The sequence below is a fragment of the Pezoporus occidentalis genome, unplaced genomic scaffold (genome assembly GCF_034315485.1).
Source record: "Pezoporus occidentalis ecotype Australia unplaced genomic scaffold, CSIRO_AGI_Poc_V1 ctg37, whole genome shotgun sequence".
In the NCBI taxonomy this organism is placed as follows: Eukaryota; Metazoa; Chordata; class Aves; order Psittaciformes; family Psittacidae; genus Pezoporus; species Pezoporus occidentalis.
This window is the reverse complement of record NW_026915691.1, coordinates 5,342,490-5,362,961: the sequence shown is the minus strand read 5'-3', so window position 1 is coordinate 5,362,961 and position 20,472 is coordinate 5,342,490. Positions and strand designations below refer to the sequence as shown.

General features: G+C 41.4%; 1 protein-coding gene across 5 annotated transcripts in view; it reads left to right on the top strand.

Annotated features, from left to right (window-relative positions):
* The window catches only part of ARVCF (ARVCF delta catenin family member), a 285,157-nt gene that overhangs the window by 112,171 nt on the left and 152,514 nt on the right, over positions 1 to 20,472 (top strand). The window contains exon 1 of one of the 5 annotated variants that reach the window (XM_062631460.1): positions 13,127 to 13,217. The exons of 2 other annotated variants lie outside the window; for them this stretch is intronic. Coding sequence is in view for 1 of the 3 variants with exons in the window: in XM_062631458.1 (XP_062487442.1) it covers positions 13,934 to 13,954 (21 nt within the window). In the remaining 2 variants the exon portion in view is untranslated. Of the gene's footprint in view, positions 1 to 13,126; positions 13,342 to 13,622; positions 13,955 to 20,472 lie in introns of those variants that run through there. 2 more of the 5 variants (XM_062631459.1, XM_062631458.1) reach the window with 2 other exon arrangements.

The window sequence follows — 20,472 nt, the reverse complement described above, 5'->3', positions numbered from 1 at the left end:
ATAGCTCCAGAATGAAATTCCTTATCCACAAAACTGATGAAGCATGAATTTTCTGCAGTGTTATGGCTTAAGGTCTAACCATTTCCAAGAAAACTTCATAAAAGAGTTTTAAGTTACTGGAGTCTACATGACTCTTATGGAGAAACACCCCTGTAAGTGACCCCACGCTGAATCTGTGTACACTCAGCTCACTGCCACTGTGCAAGGGGAGCTTTAGTTCCTAAATAATTAATGCTGAGGTATTTAGAGTAGCTTGTATATGAAATAAAATGGTTGAATAGCTAAATGCGTACAGTTAAGAATTAATGTAAGATTATTTGTCTGAATTTTCATTAAATGTATCAAGGGCCAAAACCCTCCTTGAATTACTAGAATTAATTAAATTCTGTTTAAATGAAGGACGAAAGCTGTACATTCAGTCTTACGCAGAATATATCGTGATTTCATCTTTATTATTCTATATTGCATTTCCTTGTTAAGAGTATACAAAGCAAAAGGCACTCTATACTCTGCCATTTGTAAGGACTGCTCATGCATTACAGTGAAATGCAACTATGTGAAGCTGTATTTAAGTCAGGACCGACTGATTTCTGCTGTTTCTGCTGTACTGCTGCCCTATTCAACCTTTTGTTGCAAGTAATATTACAAAATAACTCAAGTGGCAGCTTTCCCATTTGGAAGTCACATAGGTGTTTATATATGATCTAGTTATTCTGAGCAGAATTTAGGGGGGGGAAAGTGAGGGTTAACTCCATTTTATGAGAATGCCAAATACCCTTTAACAACCCCCACCACCAGGCATCAGTTTTCTGTGTTGTTTGTTTGTCAAAGTGGAAGCTGTCAAAGAGATTTGTTAGAGAAGTGTGTATAGTCAGGCTTTTGTTAACAGCCTCTCTCAATACTTTTCATGTAATAAATGCTCCCAAACTTACTCCCTTCTTAGAAAAGAAAATTAAGCTTTTTTCTTTAATTTTAGAAAAGGAAAAATGTGTATAGGCAGTGTGCCAGAAGTGTAACAGCTTCATGAAGTCCTCAAAGACAAAAATCAAGGTCTTATGCAAATATTGATTCTAATTAATTCCATAACAATGGCTCCTTGTCCTAGGCAGCCCTTTTAGCCACTTCCTTCAGTTCCTTGACTGGTGAGTTCTGCCTGTTCAGTGTGAATTTAGAGTACTCCAGCAGAACATGTGAGCTGTGGTGTACTTGTTGATGTCTGCTGGGAGAGCATAAGGCATTGTGTCTTTTGGCCCCTGACAAGAAGTATCAGGTCTACAGAATTGCTCAGGGATGTGCTGGGATTGCCAAAAGACACATGCATGGATTTCTTAATGTTACATTGAGAACGTGTGGAGGGTTTTTATGAAAAGTATCTTAAGGTTGTTTATAATGGGTGAAGTTGATTAATTGGGCACATTAAACAAATCATTAATGGTTTGTTCGGATACTAATTAGAAATAGCTGAGATGATCGGGTAGAACTTGATGATCTTAAGGTCCTGATGATCTTAAGGTCTTTTCCAACCCTAACTATTCTATGATTCTTGAATAGGACTTTTTCCCAGAGGAGGGGTTTCTGAGAAATCCTGTCCTCAGGATAAGAGGTCCTGAATATTCATAGAGCTCCTAGACATTGCTGAAATGTCCCCCATTAGTATTAGTGATAGGCTTTTATTGAGGTAGTGGCCAAAGCATTGTCTCAGCCCACTGTAGAAGGCAGTGTCTGCCAAACCTTCTGGCCATGCAGAGGTTCTGGACCTGTCTCTCCTTCCTGGAAGAGGCAATAGCCAGCTACTGTCACAGAGACAGGTAGGTTTAACCAGCACTATTTCTGGAGAATGGGGACACAAGTGCTGTGAATGGTTAATAAGTGGGCGAATACAACTTCTGCCTTGTGTGGCTTCTCCAGTCTTAAGGGTTGCCTTCATTTAGAGCTTGTTGCTGAGTGTAGCATCAGTGACATGACTTACGGTGTTTCAACTCTAGAACTTTTGGAAGATATGGAACATTACACACACATTACTGAGGATTTTGAAGTAGTCAAGCGAAGCGTTCTTCCAGATTAGGAACCTTTTTAGACAAAAGGTCATTAGTTTAATCAGTTGAAACCTTTGCAATATTCTAAAAAAAAGGTATAATTTAATGAGATTATAATCATAAGGCTTTTATCTAGTTAATAAAAATCTCCTAAAAATCCTTCCAGTTTTTAAGGATGATTCTGTTCCATATTTTGGCTTTGAGCTGTGGGAGCCGTATGGCTGGTTATTGCTGTTTGTTCTGAAAGTGCAAATCTGGTTGTACAAAAAGAGCTGTCTGTTAATGTGTATTGACGTTTACTTCTTTAATTTTTTCAGTAAAGAATGTCAAATAGTATTGTTTTGGTTGTTCCAGTATCCCCACCTGTGGGAGTCTTGGCAGTCTTTGTCTTTTTATCAGTTACCAATGCAGGCATAGTCCAATAGGCATCTAAGTCAGTGGTGAGTAGCACCCATCATACATCTTCTACTTGTTAAAGAACCTGGTTTATAATGGCTTTTATGAGCTTGATAAGTCTTAGTACTCTTCATGTGTGATGTAGTTTAATCTACCTGCTTCTATTTCACTTCTTTTCAAATCAGCCTTCTGCTGCTCTTCACAGCAGGAGCTGAAGTTGGACAGGAAGAAGGTAGGCAAGTACATGTGTAGGGTATGTACTGTAGTGGGCTGAATGCACAAAGCTGCAGTGTTATCACTGGCTAGCCAACCATTCAAAGCATAACTTTTTAATAATAAAGAATATTCTCTTTTTTTTTTGTTTTTTTTTTTTTTTTTTTACTTTTATTAAAACATCAGACATGTGAAACTTACTAAACACAAGGCTGTATCCTGAGTTGGTTTAAACTGGCATGGTTCCATGGGTATCAAAGAAGCTCTGACAAGTCTGATCAGCTGGGAGCTGAACAACGTTTGCATTCAAAGATCCTTTCCCCATTGGTGCACATTGATAATCTCCATTCCTCTTAATGTTCATAACCAAAATAAAGCACAGCATTCAATAAACCTCTTTTGCCAACAAATACACTGTAACAATACTTTGACTTCCATAATTTTGCAGTGACCTATAGCGATTTGAGAGGGGTTCCTGTTATAGAACAGGTAGGTGTTATTCCTCTTCCCAGAGGTAGGAAAGCTGTGGGAGTTGCCAAATCTCACATGGTATAAATAACAGAGATCAGCCCCTTGCGTGCTCAGGAGTCTTACCAGATGAACTCTTACAGCTGTAAGAAGTAACATAAGTTGATCTGAGAAGTCTTTGCATTGAGAAAATCATCCAGTAATTCAAAACTTACTGCATTTGACTGTTACTTGCATTCTTTCAGGCTCCCTGTGGTGGGTTTGTTGGGGTGGTTTTATGTTTGCTTTTTTTAGATATATCATCCAGTACATTTGGCTAAGATTAAACCCCAGATCTATATCATATATGCATATGAGCTCAGGGATGCACATAGACTGTGTGTATGCATATATGTTAGTATAATATGGATATTCCCCCATGCTTTTTACAAAGCCTTTATTTAAAAAGCCTATCATCATAAATTCACTCTGGTGTACATTTCTTTTCTTAAAATGATATTTTTATTTAAAGCCTGCTGGTATTAAATTGTTAGTCTTGCTGCAAGTTTTATATAAATCTGCTTTACTTTATGGAATGCTTTTTACGCATCAAACAGCAGTTCCTGTAAGAAGCAAGCTCCATTGCATTACTGATGCCACAGAACTGGCAAAGGCTGCTGAAGGGTAAATAGTGACTGAGCAGTGGCTATCGGTTTGTGGTGTACTTTCTAGAGGTCTGTCAGTCAACAGCATATGCCAAGAGACCTATGACTGCAACTCTTTAAGCTAAAAATCAGGTTTAGCGACTACTTTCTTCCCCTTAAAGCAGTGATGAAATAGCTCCTTTTGTTTCCAAAAACAGATTACAAGTTTTGGATCCTGTTTTGACTTTAAACTTCAATCCAAGCAGCTTCACTGACAAGTTTTTGACTTGGTGTTAGGCCAGCAGCTTCAAAGGTTTCATCCTGTCAATCTGTTGCACTTTTTCACACCATGTAAGAATTAGGCTTGTTGAAATTCTTCATGGTAAAGCGTGCAAGTATGGTGTATGGGCTGGAATGTCTAATAATCAAGCTGAATCAGCATGCTGTGATACTTATGAATATAGCTTAATATCTCATATTTGTGTAACTATTACATCTAGCAATATACGTTATTATACAGGCTGCTCACTTGTAAAGCCAGCCTTGTGCATGACTGTGCAATTGCAGTAGATTTAACATGGCATGAATATGGTGTTGCAGGCAGAACTGAGCTTGTTTGTACCTTTTGTAATACTGTGCACAATAATTTGGTCCCTTAGATGTGACTGAGTCAGACTTCTCTGAAATAGGGCTTGTGATTGTGCCATTTATAAAGGCTTATGAATGATTCACTGAAGTCTGCCCTGCAGTCATTTCATACTGGCTTAACTCTTTCACTGCACATCTGGAGGTTTTCATTTTTTCTCTCTGTGCTTTAAACTGGAGGAATATCATTTGTGTGATACCCAGTATGGTAGATTACACTGTAACAAATATATCTTGTGTAAATCCTATCTGTGGGTTGCTCCCCTTTATACATGGGCATCTTCCAAGTGGTGGAGTTAGAGCAATGCAAAGTGGTTGCTTCTGAACTAAGGAAATACACACAATAATAAATTGTTTAAATACAAATCAGGAAAAAACAACTTAATGTAAGTGATGAGCCTTTTGAGTCAGCCTTCTATCACTGAGGTCATTATTCATTTGCTAAGTGGTATAGTAATAAGCACAGGCTCAAAGTTGTCTATTGTGTTTAATTAGTCTCTTACCTTCAGAACTGGTTAAGAACTTTCTTCATGTGTTTCTCCAGGTCTGACATATGCTTGACCATGTGTTTTGATAAACTGATATACAATTTTGGTGCAAATCTACCCTAACTTTGTGTTTAACCAGGAATACTAACAAAACACTTGAAAGGAAGGCAGATGTGTATGTATGTGGGAATGAAGAAACTTAAAAGGAATCACACACTGTTGCTTGGGTTTGGGTTTTTTCCTAGTAACACCCTTGCCAAGAAAGACCTGCAAATCCCCCACCAACAAATGATAGCCCAAAAGGCCATCTTGAAATGTCAGTCATCAGCAGAGTTATTAAAATCTTATTTTTCTTCATTTTGCAAATGTGATTGTAGCTGCTCAAGGAAAATCAGTAATGGAAAAAAGCTGCAGAATGTTCTCATGGTTACAGTTGGGATCACTTAATTTCAACTCATGTTCCAGAAAAATAACACCTGTTTAAAAACTAACACATACGTTTGCCTTTTTTCATTCTTCTAGGCAGGTATTTTGTAGCCCTAATTAAGTACCAATAATAGACTTTGATCTTTACATTAATCTGGGAAACCTGTGATTTATGCCAAAAAAGGCCATTTTTTGACTGGAGGGTCAGTTTCAAGTGAAAAGCTCACCAGAACACATGGAGAGAATTCAAAAAAATACAAGATTATCTCAATTTGCTTTTCTAAGAAACACCATCAAGTTCACCTCTCTGACTTACAGCTTGGGCTGCAATAGCTCTTCTGTCTGTATTTCATTGCTTTCATTTAAGATTCTCTGCTCCACACGGACATAGCGCAGGCTGTTAGAATATAGAGACTGTTTCCAGAGCTTTGATAGTAAGAACATGGGTGCATTCATATTGTATACATCTTTGAACATACGCAGAGAAGAAGCAAAAATGGGTTCTGAGTTGCACTGAGTCATTGGCTTACCTTTTTACCTCCACCCCATCTCATACAGAGCACAGTTCCATCTTTGTGTGTAAAGTTTTATGTAATTAGTTCTAGTTTGTAGTGCCTCTTGGCTTCCTTTGTTATATAAAGTATTTCTGGTCATATCAAGGGACTGACAGCATGGAAAATTGGGGGCTTTTTTTGCCTTACAGGTAAGGTCAGGTACAGACAACAGTGCTGTCGGTTCATGACAGCTCCCAGTGTTACAGTACTTTTTCCTGTTACAGTGCCAAATACCCAGAAAAAAAAAACCTCATTGGTATTTAACCCATGCATGTGCTGCTAATACTGAGCAGGCTGCAAAATGTTGAAAGCATTTGTAGGGATAGTCCTAATTCCTTTATAAAACCAACTAGAACAATAGAGATGCAAGTTCTGATTGGGGGGTACAGTATGGTTGGGTGTCGGTCGTGTCATGCCCCCTGCTCTCAGCTCCCCAGCACTGTAATTCAGCTCTTGTGTTCTGCTGCACAAATCACTGTGTTTGGTTATACATGCACTCGCTATGCCATCAGCCTGATCCTGTAAATTCAGTACCTAAGAGAAGTCTTACTGGATTTCTAGGAATGAGCTGGGTCAGGTTTCAGCTTCTGCACAACTATTCAGAGGTTCCAGGGGATAAGGAGGGGGGAGATTTGGGAATATGATTCCCATGGGAAAATGAGTTCTTAGATCAGAATTCAGTGTGAGCTGAGAGATGTTTGCAGTACCTGTGAGTCCCAGCACAGTTACGAACTGGACCAGAAGCTGTTACTCAGCTACTTTTCAGGGAGATGTGCTCCCTGTGTGTAAGGTGTGATCCTGTCCCTGGCTTCTGCTCTGCTGGAGATTGTAGCAGTTGAGTTTAGCTTGGAGGTTGAAGCCTTTGCTGCCTTTTTTTATGGACATTGTCCCATCTCCTGGTTTACAGTGAGAATCAGGATCTTTTGCTGATACCTCAGCAACAGTGGAAACTGGAAGCAAGGAACTGATGTTCAGGGCCAAAGTACTGCAGATGGCTTAAGACGCAGTGGCCAAGCCAGCCTGCACCTTACAGGGATTAGCCAGGGCAGTAGCTCTCTTGGAATTACTGCAAGTGTTTCAATTAGACACTTTCCAGTATGGCATGTTGCACCACTGCGAGCTCAGGGAGCTCCTCCTGTTTGCCTCTGTGCTGGGATTACCCAGATTCCATAAGAAATCCTAGAACCTGCTTCTTGTGCTGCAGGAGGAATGAGATAGCAGAAGGCTAGCAAAAAAGTCTCTGCAACAGACATCATGGTCTATCATATGAGAGCATCTGCAAGGTGGACAGCAAGTATTCCTGTGAGAATTTGTTTCCTGGTTCTTCTATTTCTTGTTACAGCTTCTCCCCTGTGATTAATCTTCAGTCTTCATTTAAGGCCTTACATGGTAAAAAGATGGATAGAAAAGTGAATGGGAATATTAGCATCAATTTGAGGAGCAACCAAGTTTTGACCAGCTGCATCAGAAGCTGTGCAGTGCTTTCCAGAAGGGATTTATTTGATACACAAGGAACCTAAGCCCCAGTTATTAGTTATTTGGGGCTCAGATCTGTTGGCATGAAGCAGAATTCACTCAATCTGGTGCGTTATCAGAGAAAACTGTTGTGTAAAACGTTATCAGCAAATCGAGTTTAAAATCTAGATCCCAAAGGATTCATTAAAACACAAAAAAGACAACTCATCAACTGAGAAACTGCCCCTCTGCCTGGTAAGGGAATGTTTTATTCCTTCCAACACAATGATTTCTTATTTCAAAATCTAATTACCCACTATTCTATAGTTTACATGTGCAGGTTGAAATACATCTTTTAGCTCAAAGACACGTGCCTTTGCAGAAATCTCACTTTTCTCTCTATCATCAACAGTACCTCACTTTCATGTCTCACACTTCATCTCTGAAGTGTGTGCTCTGCAACTCTATATGGTTACTGCTAAATTCCAAAGTGCCATCTAATGTTTGTCAGCAGGACAGCAACTGGTTCATGCTAGGGATTATAACAGTGCAAAGCAATGACCACGTTTACCCTGAGCATCTCAGAAATATTTTTGCAGTTTCATTTGCCTTGAAAGTCTCTACTTCTTTTGTTTTCTGTGAACTTTTATTGAGTGAGGGTTTGGAAGCAACTGAAAGGCAAGAAATTTCTTACTTTCTTTGCCAAGATTTTGGAAGAGTAATTTTCCACAAGTGTTATCCTTTCTGGCCTGGAGCCCTGCCAACTTTAAATTAAAATTATTTAATTTAGTGACAAATTTACAGTTTCATCATATTTTTTCCATGATTTTACATTGCTTTACTATGTTTCCTTTGAGAAGTACATATAAGAGAAACACATGAGAAATAAACTCTACTTGCTGTGTATACCTTAAGTAAAGGGGTGTCTAGGTTGTTCTTTGTACGGTGTCTCTGAGTGTTGCAAGATCAGCAACTGCAAGTAACAATAAAAAATGTCTGAAAACAGAAGCATGCAAATGCAAACATTAAAGAGTTGTATCAAGTTTAACAGGAGTTTTTAAAGAAGCAGCTTTCTAGTCACACTCACCACATTTGCCTCTTGATAATTAACATGAAAACATCTTGTGTTTTAAAGTTGTGATTTATTTTTCATGTTCTGCTCCTTGTTTGTTTATCAGCTCAGATCTCAGCAGATCAGCATTAATTGCACTGGCTTTTTAAGAGTTTTAATACTCCTGTATTTGAATTCCCAAGCACACTCCTAGTTCATGTGGGATCTTCAGGAAGATTTTAAACCTTCACAAAACCTTTTTGCACTGTATCGCTCAATTTTATGAAACAATTTGTTAGTAATACAGGCCTTGATCCATATGCATACACACAAGGCAGACCTTTATCCCTACAAGGCATTGCACAGGAGCCAGCTGATTTTTGTAAGCCTCTGCCCTTGCAGATCCACATGTGGCCACAAGAATGTTTTGCAGAAGCTTTAAAACCAGACAATTTCTTCTTCCCTGAAGCCCTCTGAGCTTTGGACTTGAAGGGTTCAACCTGGCTATTAAACCCAGAAATTTTCAGCTGTCTCCAGGACTGTAAGCTCTCATGAACCAATGCTGGAAAAGTCCAAAATGAGTTTTGTGTTGTGATGACATTGATAAATGACTGAGCCTTTCACTAGTTCAGGCCGTCTTGTTAGTGGTTCAAATTGTCTCTCGCTGGCTTTGTCACAGTGTGGAGTAATTCACTGAAGTCATCAGTGTGACTGAGAACAGAATGGCCAGAGATGGCCATGGGCAGCCTGAGGCTGAGCTCTAATTAAAGCCTTTGATTTAAATAAATGTCACAATTTACTCTTTATAGATACATATATTAAAACCAAAAAACCCAGACAAAGCCCTAAACTGCTTCCGTTTTTAAGCTACCAAATTACAAGCTGAAGAGAGTATTTTTTTAACTATAGTGGTGGTGACTGGGAAATGCTACAGAATACTGTCAGAGTTCATTTTAGGGACTTGATCTAAAATGTATCCTTAGCTGCTGGCAGAGTGGCATTCTTGGACTACTGTAGTTAAAGGTTGAAAACTACAGTCTCCGTGTCTCTAACCCATCTTGATTAGATCTTCTTACAGCTTCAGGTTTTGGTTTGAGGAAGATAGTCATTACCATAAGAATGGGTTGATGGTACAGCCAGCCATCAATCCAGTACAGAATGGCAAGCCACATCTTTGCCCTTTGGATGAGAGAATGACGTGTTAAGCTGGTATCTTCTGAGCAAGTGATTGTAATGTGCAGCTTGAAATACAGCACAAATGATGTGGAAAATCCCAAAACCACAACAAAATCTAAGAAATGAAAAATGGTTGATGCTGGGTCTTTCTCTCCTGTGTTTGAGTGTCATTGTTTCCTTTCTAATAACTGCAGCATGAAATTACAGTCACAGTACCAACCTTAAGTTTGATTTGTTTCCCTTGCTGTTGTCATTCTGTTATAAATGTAATGCTATTTTAATTTATTTTCTTAAACTGAAGGAGATTTTTCTATTTTTATCCCTGTAAAATGTGTTGATTCTTATCTAAATGAAGCTGCTGGGAAGAAACATAGGTCATTCATTCAGCTGCGACCTATATGCAGTGACATGCAGCTTCCTCTGTCCTTTATTTCTAATGTAAGCAGTGCTGTCACCAGATTGTCCTTGTTCTCATCCTGTCATATGACATCTTGGATGAAATGCAGTTGACTGATAATTAGATGTAGCAAGATGGAAGCTGTGTTTGTATATAAATGAAAATCCCCTGAACTTACTGAAATGCCTGAAGGTGTCCCTCTACAGAAAGCGTCTGCTTCCTCTTTGCCATATTGTTCTTCAGCCCTGTGATCCTTTAGACCTCTTCTTTAATACTGGATTCTTACACAAGGATGACACACAAAATCATCCTCCATTTATACACAACCGCTCCCTGATTGAGGCAATCTGGCTTCCTCTCCATTTCTAACCTTGCAGTATGAAAGCCAAAAGATTGCTCAAACCATGTTGATGCCCTACTAGAGTCACACAGTCATTTTGGAGCAAGAATGAATGTTCTGAAAGGGCTCGTGTAACTTTTCAGATATATTAAAAAATGATGGAAATACTAACTGGAAAATATTTCAAAAGGTATCTTGGTGTGTTCTGTTTTCATTTGTCTGTATTAAGGTCATGACAGTAGGGCACACTGACACAGTGGTGGACTGCTCTCTAGATCTCTCAGTTGTTTATCTGATACATGAAATTCATGGACCGACATCCTTGGTGTGGAAGCACCTATGTGAATACAGGGTGACCTGTGCGGATGCTGAGACCTGCCGTGGGTGATCCATAGGGCTTCAGCCTGTATGGTTAGCTGGGATTCTTGATTCATCTTGTGGCTTCCTGCTCTGGTGGGTTTATGGAAGTTACATATCACATACATATCACTGAAGCCGTATGTTATGTTTCCAGGCAGAGCTGTAAACCATTTCATTTTTACTGCCTCTGAGAGCAGATCAATCTATAGTGCAGCGCTAGTGATAGAGAATTTTTTAAAGGTAATGGGAGAAAATAAAAGAGAGAGCTTGGGCCAGATACTCTACTGTTCTGTTCCATCTTCCAGAGAATTAAATCCCTTCCTGTTTATGAATTCTTAATTTCTCAGTAAGAAGAAAGGTTTTCACCCTGCTTTTGAAGCTGGGAAAATGTGACAGATTAAGAAATTAAGGTTCATGTAAAAAAACGGGGGGGAGAAGGGGAGGTAGTGATACAGTCAGCAGTCTGATACTAATGGGTAGAGTGTTTGTTGCCAGAATCTGGAAGTTCAGCATAACCTTAGGGATCTCATCCATAACTCTTATTTAGGTAATTAGTTCTTTTACTTCAGCACTGCCAAATCTCAGCATTCAGCATTCTATCAGCTGGTAAAATATTGCAAGTGGCTGAGAAATAAGAGGAGAAATCAGGGGACTTGAGATGTATTTTTTTAATCTTTGGCTTTGAGTCAAAATATTCTCCAGCCAGCAGGCCCACAAGCATCTATTGTATTTTTGAAAGGAAAATGATGTTTTTAAATAACAACCTGACTCCAGAAGGTGGAACTTCAGAATTCAACAACACTGATCTTGCACAAATACCTGTGGGTTTACAACTTGAGAGACTTTCTTATGTGTGTAAGAGTTGGCAAGTCCACCCAGGAAGGTTTCAGTTGTGTTGTTTCACATGCAGGAGTAGCTACTTTGGTGCCCTATGGATATAGACTTTATAGTGTCCTTTTCTTTGACAGTGTATAAAGGTCTGGCACACATCCATGTGCATGCCTAAACTGAATGGTACTTTTCTATGCCAGCATGGCCTCAACAAAAGTTGAGCTATTTTAGTTTGTTAACTGAAGAAAAGCTGGACAAGGAGAAATGGGGGGAGGCTGCTGTACAAAAGTACGGGAGACTCATACAAAATGTGTTCCTTTTGCTTTGCTCTGCCCTTTAAGTATGTAACAACAGCCACTACCAGTTGCCTCTAAATTATTCCACTATAGATAAAGCATATATTTTCTCTCCAGTGAAACAACTACCTTTGCTTCAGCTAAACCTTGTGGAGCATCTACCATTGCCTTTGTTAACTTTTATAGCATTTATTTTTAAACAAATTAGTATCAGAGTTGGGTAACATAGTTCTGCCCTGTTCTCTGCCCCTAAAATACAAAGGCTTAGCTGTGATACTGAGCTGAGATGTTGAAATTGGCAGTAGGAAGACTGAAACTACAATTAAATAGGTCTGAAACATTCCTCCTGGTCTTTAATGTTAGTGTAGATGGGACCTTTTCATGTTGATCTTGTAGGACTGATACTAATTACCATGTTAATCACTTTGACACTGGAAGCATGTTTTAGAATTTTCAGGGAACCTGAAGCTGAGATGAAAAGACACTTTTGTGCAAAGGCACCTATTCTGATAATTAAAGAAGATTAAATGGTAATGCACCTTCCTTGCTGCTTTCTAGCTGATCTCACTGTCTCTGACTACCCGTATTTTTCAGGGGTAGCCTCTAATTTGATGGCAGTAGCTTTCAGTCCCTAATTACCATTGTTCAGCCACCAGCTGTTACAGCGGTGGATTTATTTATTGCTTTGGTTTGCTGCAGGAGCCTAGTACAGAAGAGGAAAAACAACCATTCCCCCTCGGCTGGTGACTGCAAGCAGAGCTGGTTATTAGCACTGGGGGGAGGATGCAGCTGGCTGCCTCTCAGACCTGGGTAACTGCTTCCATCTGAAGGGCAAGGCTGTAGTTCCAATGCTGGGTAAGCATCTCCTCCTGCCCCATGGTGGGTCCAGGGTGAAGAGTCTTCAGATTTAGTTAAGCTTGGTTTACACCTGCCTACCTCAGTTTCTTTCTTCATAGATTTGATGTCTTAATATATTTATTAATTATATACCCTTTCGACAGTTTCTCGGGAAGGGCAGGAAGAAGGGTCAAATCCTAGAATAAGAAGGGCGGGAGGCTCTCCTTCCCAGGGGTTACACAGAGGTTTGCAGCCTGGCTCCCCGTTCAAAGACTGAAGGGGAAATCTGGGCACTTCCACTTTACTGGCAATAAATGGATGTGAAAACCATGCTGTATCATGCTGTGAAGTCCTAGGTTCTGCTGCACAGTGTGGTGGAAGCAAGGTGTAGCACATCTGGCATTCATTCTGGTAATGAGTAATGTATCAAGACAATCTTTTAATGAATGTGAGGCAGGTTTGTGGGCAGGTGAATGGCTTTAAAAAATGAGGTCAGGTGCACTTTGGGGCCATAAGCTTGGCTGCATCTGTGTAAGGTGGAAAAGGGAGGAGGCTGTGATGGAAGACGGTCCCTCTCCGTGTGGTGCGTTAGGGATGGCATTAATCTCGAAGTGAAGTACAAAAAGTAAGCGAGGGAGAGGCTCTCCGTTCCTGGGCTTTCCTGCTCGACCTCCCTGTCCCTGCCGAGGCAGCTGCGCTCCCAGCGCGGGCGGTACCTGAAGCGCTTTCTGCCTCCGTGGCAGTAGCAGGTTAGCGTGTGGAGAGAGGCTGGCAGCAGTCACGTTCTCCCTCTTTGTCTCCGGGATCCAGCGGAGCGGGCTGGGAAGCGCGGGCACCCCCGGGCGCGGGGCTGGCACGGGCAGAGGGTTCCCGGCCGCAGGACTCCACTTGGGGTCCGGCTCCGTGCCCCGGGCCGTCCGCTGCCCTCCGGCGGGAAGCGGAGCCCGCCGGGGCTCCCGGGGCGCCGGGCGTGGCCGCGGCCCAGCCCGCTGCGGCTGCCCGTCAGTTCCGCCCCCCGGGCCGGAGCCGCCCGGCGCCGGAGCAGTGCGGGGGGAGCCGGTGCAAAGGGACGCGGCCCCACGGGAGCCGCCGGTGGTGGCTGTGCTGCCATCGGAGCGCCGTGCGCCGGCTGGGCTGTGCGCCCTGGATGGGCTCTGTCCGTGGGGAGGCAGCTGAGGGGCTCTCGGGCGGCGGGGCTGCTGGCCGGGGTACAAAAGGAGCGAGCTTGGCGGAGGAAGCAGGCTCTAGAGGCTGCCGGAGCAGAAGGCTGGGTCCGCGCAGCTTTCGCAGAAAGCTGGAGGTGTTCGCTGCTAGGGACTGTAGGACTGGCACCTTGCATAGATGCCTGCGGAACTCAAACAGGTTAGTGCTGAACTTGGGTCCTTCCCTTTGGCTCTGGCGGTCCTGCGCGTCCTCGTGTGCCGTGGTCCCGGCGGTGCGGGAAGGAGAAGCCTGTCAGAGGCTGGAAGGGTTTGTTTACTTGTGTGTTGGGGTTGTAGCTGGGAGCTAAGAGCAAAAGCTGAGCTGCTCTTTCTAACAGAGCATTCGAGAGAGCTTTTGATTTTTGTCCCCGGTGTGCTAACTGGTGAAACACCCCCAAAAAACCAAGCCATTGTTTTCCTTTGACCTTCTCATCCTGCTCAGTCAATCTGGGGAACTCTCTGACATGAACAGCTAGAAACAGTGCTTTTAGAAAACGAAAGCTTTGCTATTGTGCTTGTGTTAAATGTTTGCTTTTCCCATACGGTGTTCCCTTGCTTTCTCTTTGATTTCATTGTTGAACATACCAGAGAAATAACTTCAGTTTTCCCCTCTAAATGTTATCTTAAGCAAAGAGCCCTCTTGCCTGTGATCTTAGTAATTATAATGGACCTGAAGCTTTTGTGCAAAAAAATTTCAAATATTATTCTTTACCTTGAGTGTCATTGGGCATTACAGAGTAAAGCTTTTGCAGACTTGATTTAAATAAATAGAAATCATTTAGACTCCTGTAATTTATAGGTGCTTACCTTGTTAACCTCCTCCATCTGCCTTGGAAGCCTCAGGAAACCCTATAAATTCAGGCGGTGGCAGGATAGAGCTGCCTCTCAAACTAGGATGGGATGTTATCTTTTTCTTAATCCTCCTTTTTCTTTTCTACCTTTTAAATTTAAACCAGAACATTTTAGAATAAGCAAATGCTATGATAATCCAGCACTGATAATCCACCTATGAATTTGCAAGATTCAGTGCACTGGAATTATTAGAGGTGCTTCAGTTTGGTTTAATTGTGCTGTGTTCCACTTGTCCATCTTGGTAACAGAAGGCTGAATCATGTCTTGATGCAAATAGGATGTTGGTTCCCTTGAGGGGCAAGTAGCCTGTTCAGCTGGGCCCTGGAGTGAGTGTGTCTTTGTCTGTGGGCAGGCCCTGTGCTCTCTGCCCTGCCTGCAGGAGGTGACCTGGTGTTGTGTGGTGTCTGTGTCATGCGACCTGTGGGCTTTTTAGGGAGGGAGGATTGCATTTGTGTCTGTGGTTGTGTTCATACCATCTGACCCAAAGTTACTGTACCTGTTGATTTTTAGGTCAATACAGTTAGCAGCTCCTTGGGATTTTGGTTTTGGGGATCTGGTTTGTTTTGTTTGTTGTTTTTTTTTTTTTCTTTCTCAAAATGTGAAGAAAAATCCTGGAGGTAAGACTCGGGATGGTACCTGTGAACAGGAGGTGTATAATGTCTTTGATCTGTGCAGTAGAACAGTATTCTTGTCTTCTGGGTTTTTGATTTTGATAGGAGGAAAAGCTAGAGTGAGAGTGGAAGATTATAGTTAATCACTTCAGGTCATGCATTTCAGTCGTGAATTCTTCTTCCATATCAAAACAACAACAAAAAACCCCAAACCTCATGGCTTTAATTTTCATGCTGCCTGTCATAGTTGAGGATCAGACAGATACTTTCTCTTTTCTGGTGGAGCAAGGATTCTTGATTCATTCTGAGGCCTTTTCGCAAGTCTGATACCACAGCAGAGTATTAGAGAATGCTTTCCTTAATGAAAGGCAGTAGTTTTAAACCACGAGTTGTCAGAGAAATTTATTGTGCAGTTACAGAGCCTCTAGAAAGTAATCTTTTGGCTTTAATGATCACAATTAAGTAAAACCAAGCCAAATGGATAAATGACTTTGAGGTGAATGGCAAGTCTATACGATTAATACAGAAAATAATGGGAGAGATGCTAGAATGGACTTCTGCCACCTTAACTAAAGACCTTGTGTGTTTAGATAAAGACAGGTACGACATTGTATCTAATTAAAAAGAACCAAGAGTAACTTCTAACTAAGCTTTTAGCCCCTACTGGGAATAGCCGTGTTTCCTGAAGTTCTGGGCCATGAAAGCAGCATTGCACCTTAGAAGTAGGTGCAGTGTACTCCAGAAGGAAGTCTGAAAACCTATTCTTGGGGCCATGAGGGTGCGGGGCAGGTGGCACCTTCTTGGTGTTCTCCCTTGGCCATTCCTATTCCTCCTGATGAGAGATGAAGGCTGCTGAAGTTTGTGCTACATATCAGCAGTTTGATGTTCTGCAGTGGCCTAAAAGTAAGTACTAAGTATAGAGTTGTGAAATTCAGAAGGATCTTGAAGTCTGGAACTGTTAAAATATGTTTGGTCACTGTATGATATAGAGCTTTGATCTGGCTTGCCTCAGGGCCGTGAAGTTGTAAAGAAGAAAAGAGTTACTTAAAGTGACTTTAGCCAAAATCTCTTCAGTTCTGTGTAATTCTTGCTTCAGAAAATACTTTGCTAACATTCCTAATTCCTACTAATGCTAACATTCCTTAGGCACCAACCTAAGTAAGGCTGCCCTTCCTTAGTACTTGGTCCCTAGCGTTTTGCTAGAGATACAATTGTGAGAGAGTATGAAGTCTTAGATCTGCCAGGATGAAAAAGTGGTTCATGCATTGCTGACATATTCGATATGGGTCTGTACCAGCGATGGAAGTCTCATGGAAGAAATGGTAATGGAGCGCAGCATGCGAAAGTATCATTTTCCAAACAGTTGTGCAAGTCATACTAGAAAGAACAAATGAGAAGGGAGCTTTACCTTTGACATGGATCTATATATGGATTCACCCATGGATTCTCACATATAATAGACCTGAAACAGAGGTTGGAGGTACTCTACTACTTTGGAGTCAAGAGGTGCAGAAGTCTACAATATTGACACCTCCCTGAAGTAAACACTTTGCCAGCAGTTGTGATCTCTGTAGAAGAGCTGGGCAAAGGGAATGTGTTTTGGGACTCAGTTGCTGAGATGTTAAACTATTTACTGGAGCAGCTGAGTGGAGGCACACATTCCCTTCTTTAGCTCATCCACAGAGGCAGCAATTCCCTACAGGAAGGTGGACATGGTAACTCTTCAGGCAATTCATGCTTAACTCGGGTGCAGGAACTCAGGTGTGGGGATGATACTTCTTGATAGAGGGGTTGCGCAGTGCGACTATGACTAGGATGCTCTAGAGCTGCAGCAGGGTATGACATGTTGGGTATGAGAATGGAAGTGTTCTAACGTTTCTGAAAATGCAGTTGCAAGAGCTGTGCTCTTTTAAGAGTGCTGTTGTAGGTGTTGGGATTCGAGGGTGTACAATGCCCAGTTTGGATGCTTGCCTGTGTGCATACAGCTTTGTAACAGCAACAGGCATACCAAGCAAAGCATTCCAGTGATTCTGCTTCCTGAGGCTGTGTTGCTTAACCACCTGTCCCAAGGGTCGTGAGGTGAGCTGGTCTACAGGCAAAACCAGGCTGTCTGCATTTTGTGCTTATGTTACACTGCAGTTACTAAAAATAAAAGTGGGATTAAGCCCCCACACCATGTATGTACATTCAGTGTCTTTCATACATTCAGTGTCTTTCATAATGTAGAAATGCTCATTATGAAAGATAAAATGGGGGGGGAAGCCTCAAAATTTAATCAGTTGCATTTGAAAGTGCACTGACTGGATATTCCTAACAAAATTGTTTGTAGACATTTGGTCTTGCTCTAATTCACTTCTATTCTTAAATTAAGGTTTTGATACTGACTTCAGTAGTGGTAGGGTCAGGGCCACTGCAAGAAAGTATTTGTGTGTCTATTTTTGGGTGTTAAATAATACAGCATTTCTCTGAATATGAGGATTTTAGCATGTTCTCAGTGTATCTTTACCTGTTCCTGCATCTGCTTCTCAGTTTCTCAAAGTTAATTTCCTCTGTGATTGCAGACTGTACAACTATATGCTGCAGGGAAACTTGTGAGAAGCTCCTGCTTCATTTGAAGCATGCCATCAAGGTATAGGGAGCATACTGTAGCATACTTCACTTACTGCTTCTTCTCACCCCAAAACTCCTGAAATGCCTACACTAATTTAAGGAGGTGTTACTCCCTTCCCTCACCTCCCAAGACACAGAATTAATACTTCTAAGATAATATGGATTTAATTAAGGAAAATAAAGCTTCAGGTTCCACCACTGCTTGTTCTCCGTTCTGGAAATATTTGTGGTTATGGCTGCGTGAGGTGGGAGCTGCAGCTTTGCAGGGTTAGGGACATCCATCCCATCCTTTGCTGCTGCTGGCTTCTGGTTTCACAATTTATGCAACAGGCTGCCCTCTCCATTGTGTGAATGCACGTTTTTGGGACCATTCTGTGGTCAAGGCCAGTGAATTGATCCAGCTTAAAGAGGAACAACCAGTCTGTTCAAAGCCCTTGGAAGAGCTGTAACTTCCACCTGGGGATGAAACTGGGAGGAGAAGCGGCTCTGTGTTAACTAGGCTAGTGGGAGAAGGAAAAGGGCAAGGAATGAACAGAAGCATGCATGTAGGATCTCCTGTAACTGCACCTGCTGGTGAAACAAAACAGTACAGGGGTTTTCTGTCTCAAATGACAGCTTGAGAGCTCTGCATACATGTAGTTCAGTCAGATCTTCCTGAGGACAGAGCAGAGCATTACAGAGACCCCATTCTTCATGTTTTAGAGGATGCTACTGAAACAGCAGTAGTTTTCAATGTGACTGATGTTGTCCAGCAAAGCTGAGCCAGGTCCGACAATGACTTTATGGAAAAATGGCAGGAAAAAGTGAAGGATGTGTATGTGGATTGGTGGTGGATGGGAACTTTCTTTTGTTTGTCTTCCAAGAAGTTTTTGTTAATGGGAATCTTCCTTTCAGAAAGGTAATTTAATACTTCTGTATTTTTCATAATATTGCACAGAGTTGTTTATGCTGCAGGAGGTAAGAAAAAGAAATTAATATTGCAGCAGCTTTACTAGTTGTGAGGCTAGGATAGCAGAGGTGATGCTTAGTTTATGTTGAAAGGTTTTGCTTCTAGTGAGAAATGGAACATAGAATTTTTCTAGTAGATTTCCTTTGGGTTTGTTTTTCCCTTAAGGATGTGGGAGACCTGATGCTTCCTCTCTGTGTTCCAACCATGGTAGTAAGAGGAGGGGTTTAAAGGTGAAAGGAGCTCCTGAAATAAATGTTGAGAGTAGAGCGAGCGTATTGCAAATTCTTGGCTGAAAGGAAAACTGAAACTCAGGCTTTGGTAGTTTTAGATTTCACAGTGTCCTTTGTGCCTCGTGGATCTCATTAGGTTGCAGCCAGGCTTTGGGATTTTTTTGTTCATTTGTCTGCATGCCTAAGCAGTGAACAACTGTAACTGTACCTGAGAGAAGCTTGATGATCATGCAGAGGCTAAAATCTTCACTTCCTTTGGGGAGTTGTAATCTTTTGTATCTATGAATGGGCGGGCAAGACGATTTCTCCCTTATTAAGGGGTTGTGAATCCATGGGCTTGGTGCTCCCTGTATACTGCAGTAATGTGAAAATTCATTAATTTCAGTGGTGTTCTCTGCCTCTTTGATGAGTCAAGCCCGCACCTGCTTACAGCAGGAAATTGAAATGCCTGAGTTTTCCCTTTTGGCTCATCCCACACATCTATCCTTAGCATCACAACACTTCTCTTTGGCATTCAAAGAATAAAGTGAAAACTGTTCTAAGTCAACCTGGAGACATTTTGAGCTTTGGAGTTTCTGCCTCCGCAAGCTAAATCACTTGGCGCAGCTCTGAACTTTTATTTTTAGTGAAACTTTCACAGGCAGGTTATAGTAATGTTCAGAGAAAGAGATGTTCCTGAAAGCCTGAAATGAAACCAGAATGAGAGGGCTTATTTTTATCCTCTAGAGAATGTATTTTGGTGTGCATTTGTACATACGTGTATTTTGAGAAACAGAGAAGAGATGAGAAGATGATTTAAGTAACATTACTCTGGATGTGTGTAATGTAACACTGATCAGAATCATCCAGAATGTCCAGAAGACTTTTCAACTTGCAAACTAATTTGTTAAAGGGCTGATAAAAGATATGCAGCATAAATTGTTTAGAGCTGGAAGAGCCCTGAGATATGGATGGTTCCTGTGTGCGATCAGGATTATTCTGTTGTTTGAATTGTAAACTTTTCTGAATTCTTTTAGCAAGCTTTGCATCTGAAGCTATTTCATCCCTCTGTTTCAATGATATGATTCAGTGTTACAGGAATAAATGCCCTTTTGGCTTCTGGGCATGGCAGCTTGTGGGCCTTGCTGGCTGGTCTTGCGATGCATTGATAAACCAGTGTTTATACCAGCACACTATGCACAGATGAGAGCTTTCCACATTTGAATCGGATGGAGTTACTTGATTAAGGAGTTTAATACAGGCTATTGAAAGTATGTTAAATTCCAAGTAGCTGTGGAGAAAGGTTTGGTAAGAAGCTGGTATATAAGACTAAATCTTGTACTTCACACAGTACTGTGTTATAATAATGCAGAACAAATGATATTGTTTGAATGAAAAAGATGACTTATTTATGGAAGAAATCATGCAAGTAACTGGGTTTCTTCAT